This window comes from Xenopus laevis, chromosome 5L (genome assembly GCF_017654675.1).
Source record: "Xenopus laevis strain J_2021 chromosome 5L, Xenopus_laevis_v10.1, whole genome shotgun sequence".
NCBI lineage: Eukaryota > Metazoa > Chordata > Amphibia > Anura > Pipidae > Xenopus > Xenopus laevis.
The window spans coordinates 58916308-58931510 of NC_054379.1; the positions used below are offsets into that span (position 1 = coordinate 58916308).

Here is a 15203-nt window from a genome sequence, read left to right on the forward strand (position 1 = left end):
AGATCAGCCCCATCTAGAATTGCCAATCCATACTCCCACCTTCTTCACACAATCTGGCAAACCTGTTGGGATGTATAAATCCCGGAGCAGCCTCCATGTTCCTTTTGCCGACACTAGATTTTCTAACTATCACCCAGCTAACTACGTCATCATTCTGCTTCTGTTCTGTTCCCTTAGTGCTCTAACACAAGCCTTTAAAGTGGCAATTTGCTCACAACCACCACAGAGGTAAGCAATTTGGATCTCTTGTTCCAAATCTGTATACATATGGCAGACTATGCACTGGGTCAGACATTCAATCTTGCTAGCACTCATTATCCCAATTACAGATCAAAACAGGAAAGAACAAACTTTTTGAACCTCCTTTAGTTTGAAACTCCTGTGTTTGTAACCACTTACAGAGCACTCACATAAAGAACACTTAAGAGCAGCTAAACACTAGAGCAAGCTCCACTGGAGTCCCAGGGGTTCTATATATACCATCTGTTCAGGTGCACTAATCACACCCCACCCACCGCAAACTGAGGTAAAACTAACTGCAAAGTAAAGCAGGTTGAGCCAAACTTGCTGTAAGCACAATAGCACACCAAACTTTGCTTTTAAGCACCTAAGACAGAAAAAAACTATAACAAATGAAACCACAGTATTTAAATATACAAGCCTTACTTTAAAATAACAGAATAACAAATACTTATCCTTTTGTTTGCTTTTAGTTGATTTGATCAGATTGGATCCTATTCACACAGGGAAGGGAAAGGATACAACTTCCATCATACACATTCGGATTCTACAATGCTCCCATCATGGTGTCCACTGCTGATAAGGAAATACAAGGCATCCTGGGAAGGGTAAGAAGGCACCCTGGGAACCCGTTGAACCACAATAGGTCCATAGGCAAATAAATATGATCCATATTTGCCAAATACAATTATAAAACATCTTATTTAAATAATCTATTTTGTTAAGAACATGTGAAATCAAACTATGCAGCTAATAGGTCCAATAATTTTCTTTTCGATGAATCAATGAATAAGGTTTAACTAAATATGAAGTAATTTCTTTATACCAAAGGATAAAGGTGATACAAAAATTTGTTATAGTCCTTTCGTAAGAATTTAGTCAGGACTTCAGCCTCCTTATTAAAAGCCTCAGAAGAATTTCCTTCTCAAAGAAACTGGTTATAGGGGACGTTCACAAGCCACTTAGGGTGATGGTTACTCGATCTAACTAAGTAACCATTAACAGAAACTTCTTTAAAACGTGACTCTGAATAATGCCATATTCTCCACAAAGTGTTAGATCCAAAAATTAGATTTTATTATGGGCAACCACAGAAATACATGTTACACCAATGTTATATCAACTCAAATACAAGAAACAGCACAAGGAAATTGTTTTATAACATTTTACACTATGGGAGACTAACCCTCTATTTTGTTTACTTTTAGAAACTATGTTGTTTACAACTTCTATGTTTGACTACTGAGGAGGTAGCTGTGGATAGAGACAATGTTTGAGACTCTTTAATGAACTTGATTATATGGACCCCTTGATTCATTATTTATTGTGGGGACATTTATCGTTTGGTATATTTATAACCCCCCCTTTGTTTTAATAATTTACATAATTGCCCCTTTCATTCCACAGCCCCAATATAGATACAACTGCAAAAATTAAAGGGAAAAATATGCTTGATGACAGACCAATGATTGAATCACATGGAATACAAGGGGGCATGGATGTGCTTTTTTGAGAAACTTAAGACATTTGGATGGGTACAAGTGAAATTACTCAAGTCTAGTGTAAAATGTTTAGTGATTTAAAAATTGTGTATCCAATAACTTAATCATTAAAAAGCACCATACCTTTGACCAGAGACCCATAAAACTATTTGGCTGCTGGTTTTCTTCTTATTTTCGGATTGCTCTTTGTATGTCAAAGCCAAATGTTGCCATTTTCCAACAAGAAAGGTATTTTCTTCTGTTTCAGCATGTGCTAGTAGACCATTTTTTACTTCCTCACATGGATCCACACACACTCTTAAAAAGAAAGAGAAAAAAAGTTGTCTGTTGAACTGCAGTTGAAAGCCTTCCCTAAATATAATTTACTTGCACCAACAGTCTCCTTATTCTCGTTGCCCACCACCTAAGAGGTGCAGTATTTTTTTTTATAACTGCTTGGATGTACTTAAGGGTAGCTGAAAAGCATGTCAGCGATTGGGATTCCTGTAATATTAAGTTTAATAGAATGCTGAACCTAATATTTTCTATACCTTCTATAAATAAGAATGCAAATAGAGTGAGGGTCACCACTATGTATATAATGCAAAAATAATGTCAGAATTCTCGTTCATTATTCATCCAAGTTCTTCATAATATTTCCCCATACCAAATTATAAAATAATTGTACAGAATGGGGACGATTGTACGGTATGTTTGGCACCTCATGTTTTTCAGATAAGAGGTATTTTTGTAATTTAGATCACAATATCTTGTGTGTCTCTGATGGTTTTATTAGCTTATTTGACAACTGATTTTTGAGCTTTTTCTCAAGAAGACAGCAAGAGAGAATTTAATCTGCACTGCAGCAGAGGAGCAGAGATATAATTGTATATGGTGTTTGCTTTATTTTATTTGTATTTGTATGGTCAGTGGCAGTGTAATATTTATTTATAGATATACAGTTAGGTCCATAAATATTTGGACAGAGACAACTTTTTTCTAATTTTGGGTCTGTAAATTACCACAATGAATTTTAAATTCATTAAAGTTGAACTGCAGACTTTCAGCTTTAATTCAGTGGGTTGAACAAAAAGATTGCATAAAAAAGTGAAGAACTAAAGCCTTTTTAACACCATCACTTCATTTCAGGGGCTCAAAAGAAATTGGACGATTGAATCAAAAGCTATTTCATGGGCATACCACATCATCTAAAAAACATGGTGGAGGCAATGTGATGGCTTGGGTGGGTATGGCTGGCAGTGCCACCGGGACACTACTGTTTATCGATAATGTGACAAGACAGTAGCTGAATGAATTCTGAGGTGTTCAAAGACTTGGGAGGTGTTTCATAATACAGATAGACAATTCCCCAAAACATACAGCCAAAGCAACCCAGGAGTTTATTAAAGGAGAAGGAAAAAAAAAATGACACCTACATCATTAGGTTTGCCATCAGGCCCCCTTCTGAAACGCCACATTAAGAACTCCTTTATCCCTGTGGTTTTTGTGCACCTGCATTCTGAACTTTCGGCGCTGTGAACATTTTGGCGCCGCCATTTTCAAAATGCACATCACTTTCGCCTTTACTGCACATGCGCCTCCTACGTGACCCACAAGTGACTACAGACCTCACAGACAGACCGGATAGCTGGCTGCCTTCTTTTAAGCTCCTCAGCTCCTGCGCTCGCTCGCTGACAGACTGTAAATTAAAAGCAGAGCGAGCGCAGGAGCTTCAAAGATAGTTTCTTAGCAATGGAGAAGCTGCATGGGCTATTGGTGCTTGTAATTAATGAGGCGGGGCAGAGGGTCAGCTTGTAATTTATGAGGCAGGGGGGAGCATAGTCATCGCTACATCGTGCGCATGAGCACGGCACGGCTGGAAACTATTGCGCATGCGTGTGCCCTATCCAGACAGTTTTCTGGACAGAAATAAGGGTATGCTTTTTAATACATGTTTTAACTTTTTAAAAAATCAATTGCAGCAAAAAGATTAAGGGCAAAACTAATGAGGGAATGATTGCTGGTAAATATATATACTATTCATTGGCAACACTTAGAGCTTAAGTATTTTTTTGGCTTTCCTTCTCCTTTAAAGCAAAGAAGTGGAATATTCTTGAATGGCCAAGTCAGTCACCTGATCTGAACCCAATTGAGCAAGCAATTAGCTTGTTGAAGACTAAACTTCAGACAGAAAGGCCCACAAACAAACAGCAACTGAAAGCTACTGCAGTAAAGGCCTGGCAGAGCATTAAAAAGGAGGAAACCCAGAATCTGGTGATGTCCATGAGTTCAAGACTTCAGGCTGTCATTGTCAGCAAAGGGTTCTCAACCAATTATTAGAAATTAACATTTTATTTTCAGTTTTTTAATTTGTCCAATTACTTTTGAGCCCCTGAAATGAAGTGATTATGTTAAAAAAGCCTTAGTTCCTCACATTGTTATGCAATCTTTTTGTTCAACCCACTGAATGAAAGCTGAAAGACTGCAGTTCAACTGCATCTGAATTGGTTCATTTAAAATTCAATGTGATAATGTACAGAACCAAAATTAGAAAAAAAAGTTGTCTCTATCCAAATATTTATGGACCCAACTATATATCTGTTTAATTATTTGCAAGTGGATGTTAAATATGCAAGTTTATTATTTTATACACTGTGCTATTGTTGAACATACTTACCTCACTTAGGGGCAGATTTACTAAGGTTCAAGTTCTGTTTTACATGAAAATGTGAGTTTTCGAGTTGATTTTTTTGGTCAAAATTCACATTTTCAGGTTTAAAAAAAAAGTAAATTTTTCAAGGTTTAATATACCTCGATCCTGGAAATAGCATGAATCTGAAAATACACCATCTAATACCTGTCGAGGTCACGTAGGAATCAATGGCAGAGGTTCCTTAAACCATTTGAAGATGTTAATAGCCTTCAGGTTGTTAGAGTTTTTTTCAGAGGGATTTGACTGAAAACTCAATCAATTTGAGAAATTAGTTTTTCCATGCCAAAAATTCGATTAACTTTGAGTTTACAGTTTGTAACCCCAAACTAGCTGATTTGAGTTTTTACAATTCAAGTTTTTCTTTAAATTAGAAACCATTGTTCATTCGAGATATATAAACCTCTAAAATCCGACCTCTGATGAATAATCCCCTTAATGTTGTCTTTATAACAGATTTTATAAAAAGAACTCACAGCCGTAAGTATTCGTATTTAATAGCCCGCTTTTTATAAGCAGGAAATTGGGCTATTATTTCATGGTAGCCACTGTTACCGTTGTTCAGAAATTCATTTATCCAAAAGGCTCTGAATTAAAGGAAGGCCATCTCACATAGATTCCATTTTAACCAAATAATTACATTTTTAAAAAATTATTTCCTTTTTCTCTGTAATAAAAAATTACCTTGTACTTGATCCTAAAATTCTTTTTGACGGCAGAACAATCCTATCAGGTTTAATTAATATTTAAATTTTTTTTAGTAGACTTAAAGGAAACCCGTCACTTTTTTTCTGACAGTAGGACTGCAATTAAAGAGTTATAAAACTCACATACCCCCATCTTTTTTGAATAAATGTGACTAATGCAGTGTGATAGACAGTGGGGGGGGGGGGGGCGAGCATGGAGAAAGGAGATTTTAGAAAAGAATGTGCTTGGAGATAGATTGACATTGTGGATCGAGAAACTTGGAAGGTGAAGGGGCATGGAAGTACATAAGGAAAAAGGGGCATTGAGGGGTCATGGAAAGCAGTATTTTGCGTAGTAGGAGTGGGACATAAATAATTGTACTTTGAAGGAGGGGGGCATTGTAACATTTTCTTCCATGCTGTTAGCCTTTTGCATTGCTGCATTTCTTACTGAAGTCCTACTCCCCTCTCCATTTTTGGCTAGCTTTTAACCCCTGGCAGCACACACTCTAGAGCAGAACATAATGCTGTAACGCTGCTGAGGGAACACCTATTCTTTTATGTGATAAAAACTAAAAATACAATGTCCCGATATAATGGCCCTGACAAAAAGGAGATTAGTCACCTTGCAATTTCTTTACTTTTTGCCTTAAAGGGTTGCTTCACCTTTAAGTTAATTTTGAGTATGTTCTAAGCAACTTTTCACCCCTTTAAAGGGAATGTTAACCCAAAAAAATATTTTTTGCCTTATAAAATAAAATGTACTTCTAACTTTGAAATATACATTTTTCTATGGTTTTGGAATTATTTGTATGTGTACTGGATGTCTGTGGATACAACTAAGACAAGGCAGCTGATTAAGAGAACTGCCTTTGCTGCTGTGAAGACTTTTGCAACATTGTTTAAAAAGTACCAACCAGGAGTTAAGCAAATACTATAACTTTAAAAGCACAAAACATCTTCAATAAATATTAGAAAGTTGCTTAGAATGATGTTTTCTTTTACTAGGCACATTTTTATTTTGGGGTTGACTTTAAGGTATAGGGGGCTCATTTATAAACACTGAGCATATTTGCACCTGGGCAGTAACCCATAGCAACCAATCAGTGACTGCCTTTTTACAGGCAGCTGCAGGTTGAATGATGAAATCAAACATTTAATTGGTTATTGCCCAGGTGCAGATTTGCCCAGTGTTTATTAATGAGCCCCAAGGACTGCAACGTTCTTAGTAGGTTTTAGCCTTTTGGTCATTTCATAGTTTATGAGATAATTAGTAGTAGCCCACACAATGTGCTAATACAGAAGGTGTTTCAAACAATCCTAATAGAATATCAAGTCCTGGTGTGACATGAGTGGTGCAGAGCATGTCTATCACAGAGTATACTCTATGACTAAGCATGCATGAGATTTGGCAGTTTGGCTCAGCCCACACACAGAAAACAAAGGGGTCCTGTTTCAAGATGGCAGCGCCTATGAAAGAGAGAATTTTACTTACCTACTTGACGTATATTCCTTTTCTTCTAGTCCCGACATGTCAGTACACATGGGGCATTGCCCCCCCCAGACCTGGAGGTAGGACCTATAACATAGCCAATCAAAATGAATCATGACCTATAAGACCACATGACTTCCTCCTCACCACAGTTATACTTTTGCCATAGCAGTACAGTAACCAAAATAAATAATTGGGATGGGAAACCCTGTACTGACATGTCGGGACTAGAAGAAAAGGAATTTACGTCAAGTAGGTAAGTGAAATTCTCTATTTCTTCTACGTCCCTCCATGTCAGTACACATGGGATCTACCAAGCCGTGCCCCGAAAACAAGGGGTGGGAATAACCAACATAGGGCAAAAACCAAACTGATGCTAAGGAGGCCCTGAGAAATAAGGCCAGCATCCCATCCATCCAACAGGGGAGCTGATAAAATGTATATCTCCTGAAAAAGGTAGATAAAAGGCACAAGAACATGAACAACATGTCTTAGGACATGGTAAACGATCGACAACAAGAGCTACAAAACTAACCACTAAATTACAGAGACCGGCACTTGAGGCTCAAGCATTGCAGATTAAGAATAACCATATTCTGCTTAAAAAGGTTCCCTCAGTGACTAGAGGGAAACCTGCAATATGGTTATTTGACAAAACCCAACCTGGGGAAGAACAAAAATCCTGCAACTGTTAAAACAAAAGGTGCCCTAGGACACTACCAGAATGGTGGCAAATGGCCATCTCAGAACTAAAACACCCTAGAAACCACCAGGAAATCAATCAGATCAGAAACTAAACACCAGTGCTGGAGAAATACACGATCCTCAGCAACAGCGAGTGGCCCTAAAAAGACTTGGCCCACATTAGCCTAGTCCTGCAGCTTAATGGAAGCAGCTCAAACCAGTGCTGACCGGAGTCAACTGCACACCAGAGATCAGCCCAAGATCCACCAACTCCATGCTAATAATACCTAATGAAGACTTAACTAAATGAACACCAACTCTGGGTTATCCTAAATCAGCATATTATTATAACCATTGTAGAGCCATGCTGGTATGGCCCAGTAGCTCCACCAACCACCAAATCTAAACTGAGCATACAACAGCACAAGGATAAGCTGCTGAACCAACCAATGTGACTTAAGACCATCTTACCAGTAAGATATGCTGTTGTCCCAGCCAAATGATACACAAGCAAGCAATGGGACCCAAGCCAATTACAGTTCTAGAAAACACCCACTACATCTCAAGCTGCACAATGCTACAGTTTATGCAAAAACTGAAACAAACCTGTGACCATACATAGAAGCTACTGAATCCAATAGGTTACTGAACCAGCCAACAGCTGCGGTCACAATCCAAAAATCAGGCATGCCAGAAGCTTATAGCCTACAAACACTGGTACCAACCAGCAATGATGCACAATCCACTGGCAGAGAGCCAACCAGCATACATGCAACCAGTGGTGGACCAGCCATCTATTATGTATTGCAACATAGATGTGCAAGGCCATTGTCACACTAGCAGGCGAAGATGCCCATCAGCTGAAGTGTATGCAAAACACCAGAGTGGAATTCTAATACACAAGCAATAGTACATAAGCCAGCTATTGTGAATGCCACCCTTGGGGACAAGGTCACCAACTGCACTGGCACCTGACACAAAAGTCAATTTCCATACATGCAACAACGGAGCACAAGCCAGTTGTTGAACTTGCAAAACCCTGGTCCCCAAGCCAGCCTTATTGATAATAAGCAGTGGCATACAAGACCAAAAACAATGCATGTAAGGCAGAAGCAAAGGTTAACTGTAAGCCGACAACATATGACCAACCTCAGCTGCTGAATACCAATCAGCAACAAAATTAGCTATGGGCTGTGAAACTCAGAGCAAACACCAGCTGATGGTACAACCCATGTTAGATCCAACCAAATAGTCAATCATGCCTACTGCTGGTGTAACCAGAAACATGCCTGCAAGGATAGTAGACAAGACAAAACCAATGGCTGTTGTCCTGCCAAGGATTGCCGCAAGGCAAACAGACATGCCCACCAAGGGCCACAGCAAGAATAGTAACCATGCCTATCAGCCGCCACAGCCTGGCTGGTGGCCTATGCACCATAGGTCACAGCAAAGACTGGCAGCCACAAGCCCCCAAGGACTATAATAAAAGCTAGTGGCCACCTTAGCCAAGGGCCACAGAAAAGGCCAACAGCCCAAGAACCCTGGTAAAAGGCAAGCAAACAAATGTGCCAAGGGTAAAAGACCACATGAGCCAAAGGCTCATGCAACAGGCCAGCAGAACAAAGGCCCTTGTAAAAGGCCAGCAGATCCAGGAGCCGAGGGCCATGGTAAAAAGCCATGGACCAAAACAAGGGCTCTAAACCAAGCCAAGGGCCATAATGAAAGCCAGAGGCCACACAAACCCAGCTCCCTGGCGAGAAGCCCCAGGCCACACAAAGGGCCATAGACTTCAAGCATGTTAAGTGCCCTTCAATCTACCAACAATTAAAGAAGGGAAACCTACAGTCACAAAAACTCAGTAGATGTAGTATAACTACAACTGAGCTCCCAACAAAAACCACCAGATGGGAATAGAATATCTAAGAGAAGACCTACATCACACAAAAAGACGCCATATAATCGGAACACTGCCTGTTAAGTGTGGAAACATCATAGGAAAAAATGGGGCACAATGCTGCTACAGCAGAACAACCCCTAGCCGGTCCTGGAAATACCAGGTGTAATAAGAGCACACTTGCCTACTGTGTCTGCACAGAGAACTCGGGCTCACAAACCGTAGACCTCAGGTGACATCAATACAAGAAGTCAGAGGAACACAGGCACCCAACAAGATAATATGCGCTAGACAGTGGGAATAATCCAGTCAGATCCTTTGTGGCAGACTGCTTCTTAGGAGCAGACTCAGGGGCGTAACTACAGAGGAAGCAGACCCTGTGGCTGCAGGCTGGCCCAAAAGGTATAGGGACCCATGAGGTCCAAATAAAGAGCAATTTCAATATGTATTGGGAAAAAAGCACAACCTCTGGATATGTTAGGGGCCCTAAAATGAATTTGCTGTGGGGCCCAATGACTCAGGTTACTGCACTGAGCAGACTCAATGTAAGGAAGGAAGGGGCTACCATACTGCTTCAGCAGTGCAAGCCTCCAGCAACCCTGCAAGCACCCTGTGTAATAAAAGGCAAATATAACCTCTGTGTCTGCACAGAGGACAATAGAAACAACAGTAGCAAACTGAGGAGTATCTGCACCTTACCTGATAGCAATGAAAAGTCCGCAGGATGGAAACTTCAGCTAGAACCCAGATAGCTTTCAGCTGAGGGACATAATTAGCTTATTAACATGCAGACTTCCCAGTGTAATGAATGTTTCAAACACACCGTGTATACTGATACTTACCACCCTGATTCAGCAGAGAGATTCACCAGCCAGTACTGAAAGTACCTTGTGTAACCAAGTATGAATTATGGTTCTGAGATAATTAATTGATCCCTCTAACAACTGCATTTTGCACAGAGGACTCCAGCTCACAACATACGAATTCATATAATATAAAAAGTCAAAGGAACACAGGCAGCTTACCAGATAGCTCAGACTTGTCAGCAGGAATATCCAGTCCAGTGGAACACTGCTTGTTAAGAGCAGACTCATAAGAAAGGAAGGAGGTGCCATACTGCTTGAGCAGTATGGCACTCCTGGAAGTGCCTTAGGCACATGAGCCCATATAACCTCTGTGTCAGCCAAGAGGATGCAAGTTCACCCATACAAAACTTAAAATATTAAACAGCAATAGCAAAGGGGCCAAAAGGAACACCTGCACCTTACCAGATAGTGACTAGTTAGCTGGATGGAAACTCCAGCCAAAGCCCTGATAGCTTTCAGCTGAGGGATATATTAAGCTTATTAACATGCAGAGTTGCCAGTGAAATTAATGATTCAAACACACAATGGATACTGAGAAATCAAACTCACCGGATTCAGGTACCACACTGCTTAGGCAATACTGCATTTTGCACAGAGGACACCACCTCACAACATAAGACTTCAGATAATATAAGAAGTCAGAGGAACACAGGCACCTTACCAGATAGCTCAGACTTGTCAGCAGGAATATCCAGACAGGTGGAACACTGCTTAAGAGCAGACTCATAAGAAGGAAGGAGGTGCCATACTGCTTGAGCAGTGCAACCTCTAGCCCTTCCTGGAGGTGCCTTAGTAACATGAACCAATATTACTTCTTTGTCTGCACAGAGGATGCAGGTTCACCCATACAAAGTTTAAAATATTAAACAGCAATAGCAACGGGCCGAAGGCACACCTGCACCTTATCAGACTAATTAGCTGGATGGAAACTCCAGCCAAAGCCCCAATAGCTCTCAGCTGAGGGACATAATTAGCTAATTAGCATGCAGACTTCCCAGTGCACTGAGCATAATGAAGAATCATACTCACCAGCTTCAGGCTGTTATAACTAGCCCATATGCATACCCATGGCCCTTTTGCAGAAGTTCTGTAGAGTTCTGTAAAGCCTCACGTAACTCAAAAGAAAAGGGGAGTCCAAAAAGCTCACAGGTAACAATGTGGGAAGCCCACACCTGTGTCTGTTCCCAAAAAGCACTAGATTGAATCTTGTGCCTCGCTGGGCATATAGCAGGGGGGCTATTTTAGCACATGGCTAGGACCATGGGTATGCCCTAACCTGCACTTCTTCCCAATAAGCGATAATTTACAGATTATGCGTCTTGAGGCATCAGGTAAATTCTTCTCCATTACCTGGGAATCATCCCTCTGTGTCCACACCGAGGTAAAAAATAAACACAAAAAATCCCCAAAAAATACAAAAGAAAAAACAAAAGGCTCACAGGTAACAATGTGGGAAGCCCACAACTGTGTCTGTTCCCAAAAAGCACTAGATTGGATCTTGTGCCTCGCTTGGCATATAGCAGGGGGGCTATTTTAGCACAGGGCTAGGACCATGGATATGCCCACACCTGCATTTCTTCCCAATAAGCCATAATTTACAGATTATGCATCTTGAGGCATCAGGTAAAATCTTCTCCATTACCTGGGAATCATCCCTCTGTGTCCACACAGAATAAAAAAAAATAAAAAATACAAAAGAAAAAAAAAAACTGTTTGATTTCTCTCAAAATTCACCAAAAAATAAAAAGTGAGGAGGGAGATCCAGTAGGACAAAAAATAACTGTGGTGAGGAGGAAGTCATGTGGTCTTATAGGTCATGATTCATTTTGATTGGCTATGTTATAGGTCCTACCTCCAGGTCTGGGAGGGGCAATGCCCCATGTGTACTGACATGGAGGGACGTAGAAGAAACACTTTTTACATGTAGGATATTTTCTAATCCATTTCAGATATAGACAAAAACAGCTGACTAAAGGGTTTAACTAAGGAGGGAAATCTATATATTACTCATGTCTCAAGGTGACAGATCCTCTTTAAGGTATGGTGATCCAAATTAAGGAAAAACCCTAGGCTCAGAGCATTCTGGATAACAGTTCCTACACCTGTACAGTTTCAAACCCTTTAACTCACACTTTTCATCTTATACAAATAAATTACCTAAAAATTAAGCGTCCAGTATTTATATTGGCCCATATTTGCAGCATTAGGGCCTTTGAACCCAAAGAAAGGATATGTAAACATCCATCATCTAAAAACTTGTCAATAACAGGGTAGTCAGCTCCAAATGCCTTCTCACTTTCTGAAAGGGAAAACATAACAGCAATCAATATAGCAACAATATAACACTGCACAAAAATTTATAACACTGCAGTCTTAAAATACAACATATCAAAATAATGGTATATTTAATAGTTTCAGAAATATCTAATATGCAAATACATATGTTGGATTTTAAATATGTACACTTTTACACATGAACCTTCTAATGATTATCCCATCTATCCATGCAAGAGAAATTACAATCATAGTCAGCTTAATTTTTATCCCTCTGGGCTTTCCTTTAAGCACATGATGGGTTACATTTATGGGCAAATGTTCTTGTGCTAGTGGTTCGACCCATCAAACATACCAAAACACTTTCACATTCCTTATTAATGGATTTACTCTGGTATTTTACCAATGTGGGGTTTTAACCCGCTCATGCCATGGTGGAGAAAAATTGCTCACTAAATAGGTCTCACACTTGGCCCATTGTCTTGTGTATGGCCACCTTAACCCTCCTCTTGCTAATTCTCAATTAATGGGTCCATTTAGCCCTTCCTGGCATTTCTACAGAGTCACCCCAACTACATACGCCCTCCTTCTTTCTTTGACTACGTTTTGTTACAAAGTTGTTTCAGGACAGGAGGTTTCCTGTCTTCCTAAAGAAAGCTTCCTAAATCTTCAGTATATTAGTACTTGCTGCAACTGAAGCATTGTGCACAGTTGGTCTTGCTAAATAAGTGTCAGCATGATTCCAACTATATACTTTTAGGAGTATGCAGCTGTGAAAAAGGTAGTTGATAAATGATTAAGCTTTTGCTACCTGGGGGAAGAACCAGAGTCAGCTTGGTGTTGCGGGACACTGGGAAAAAACCCGGTGTGCTCCGCCAGCTAAGACCAGCTCCTCACACTAATTATTATTATTATTAACATGTATTTATATAGCGCCAACATATTGCGTAGCACTGTAAAGTAAATGTGATTATACAACTAAATCACATGAATAGCATATGGAGTTACATACATCACAATCAATACCGGTACAAAAATGGGAGGAAGGCCCTATGCATAGGCATACACTCTAAAGGGAAGGGAGTAATAGGTGTGGGAGTGGGAAAGATCAAATTAAGTGGGTGAGAAATGTGGTGTGCTTTGAAAGTCAGTGTCATTAATTTGAATTTGATTCTGAAAGGTAACGGAAGCCATTGCAGGGATTAACAGAATGGCGAGGCAGAGGAGGAGCAGTTGCTGAGGTGTATGAGCCTTGCAGCAGTGTTCATTATGGACTGGAGAGTTGACAGTCTCTGGAGGGGAAGGCCAATTAAAAGAGAGTTACAGTAGTCTAGATGTGATAATGATGAGAGAGTGAATAAGAATTTTGGCAGCATCTTGGGTGACAGAGCCTTCTTCTCAAACTCCAACAGAAAGAGTTAGAGGAGAAGATGCTACTCCGTTGTAGGAGACACTGAAGGAACGATTGATGATGTAAGAAGAGAACCAGGAGAGGGCTGTGTCACGAAGGCCAAGCGAATGGAGGGACTGGAGGAGGATAGGGTGATCTACAGTGTCGAATGCGGTTGAGAGATCAAGTATTAGTAGTGAGAAATGATTGTTGGCTTTAGCAGTTAAAAGGTCATTAGTCAGTCGAGTCAGGGCAGTTTCCGTGACACTAATGACACTACTCCCTGGCCTCTGCGATTGAACCCACAAAGGGAAAAATGACAAGGTAAGAGCTGGGTGGTGGTGGGGGATTGAGGCATCAGCGTGTGAGGACTTCAATAAATTGGTAGGGGGGCCCTGAGATGGCAGCACCCCAATGCCACACTGGGAAGAAGAGACAGATGAGGCATGAGAATGGAAGATCATAAAGTGGGGGTCATCATGAGTAAGGCAATCAAAATGACAGCAAAAGTAAAGGGTGAAGAGGAGTCTAAAGAGATGGTAGAGTAGAAAACAAGGAGTAGAAAAGGAAAACAAAAGAAGATAGCAAAGAGTGCAGACGTAAAAATAAATAAGGCAAAAAATAGTGGAGAGAGTTAAGTGGAAAAAGTTCAGCTGTTAGAGGTACGCAAGGAGTCATCTTCCTTAACACATGTCAAGTACCAGAATAATCCAATTACTATCAAAGATACAGTATGCTCAACTGCTGCATTTCCAAAGCTTACAGGGCACATGACATGGGTGTTTGTTTACTTAAAAAGTACCTCCCTTATGTAGACCAATGTGCCAATTAAAACAAGAAATTGCAGCCCACAGTTCTTCACTATCATTGTTCACAGTAATGCACCATATTAACGTGTAGTGTCTGAAAAACTGGAAAAAAAGTGACCAAGTTTATACTCCACTCTTGGAACCACACTAAAGGTGAACAAAGATAGGCCAAGTTGAGTAGTCCATGGGCTTACTAGTTGTGTAACAACTAGAGTTAAGCATCTTAACAACGGGCTGATATTCTCAAATAAACTGTACCTGTGTTTTCTGCATGTGAATGGAATGCTTTCTTTTTCTTTGGCTTTTGAACTCTGTCAACCAAACTTTTAGCTTCTAAGTTACTTTCTAGTTGAAACCACAGAGTAAAACTGAATCCATCTGACATGTGTGGCCAACAGTTTTGACCGACAAGTGGCAAATGTATAGGTGCAATATGCCAAGAAGAGAAGAGCACAGTGTTCTGAGCGTCCCCACAAGAATCCTTATTTTGTAAAAACTTAGATCTTCTTAGAAATCCTGTCATTTTACTACTGGCATTCCCAGAGGATTTCTGTGAAATATTACTCCCAGTAACTGGATTCTGCTGCAGTGGAAACATGATGTACTTTACTGGCATCATGCTGTTGTTGGCCTCTATAATGTTCAGAATTCCTTTCAGCATTAATTCCTAAAACAAA

General features: G+C 40.2%; 1 protein-coding gene across 4 annotated transcripts in view; it reads right to left on the reverse strand.

Annotated features, from left to right (window-relative positions):
* LOC101027285 (lysosomal-trafficking regulator) overlaps window positions 1-15203 on the reverse strand; it is a 223919-nt gene that overhangs the window by 143759 nt on the left and 64957 nt on the right. For all 4 annotated transcript variants that reach the window (XM_018263118.2, XM_018263117.2, XM_018263120.2 and 1 more), the window contains exons 11-13: window positions 14785-15193; window positions 12211-12352; window positions 1866-2039 (exon numbers count right to left, since the gene is read on the reverse strand). In XM_018263118.2, coding sequence (XP_018118607.1) covers window positions 1866-2039; window positions 12211-12352; window positions 14785-15193 — 725 coding nt within the window. The remainder of the gene's footprint in view (window positions 1-1865; window positions 2040-12210; window positions 12353-14784; window positions 15194-15203) is intronic.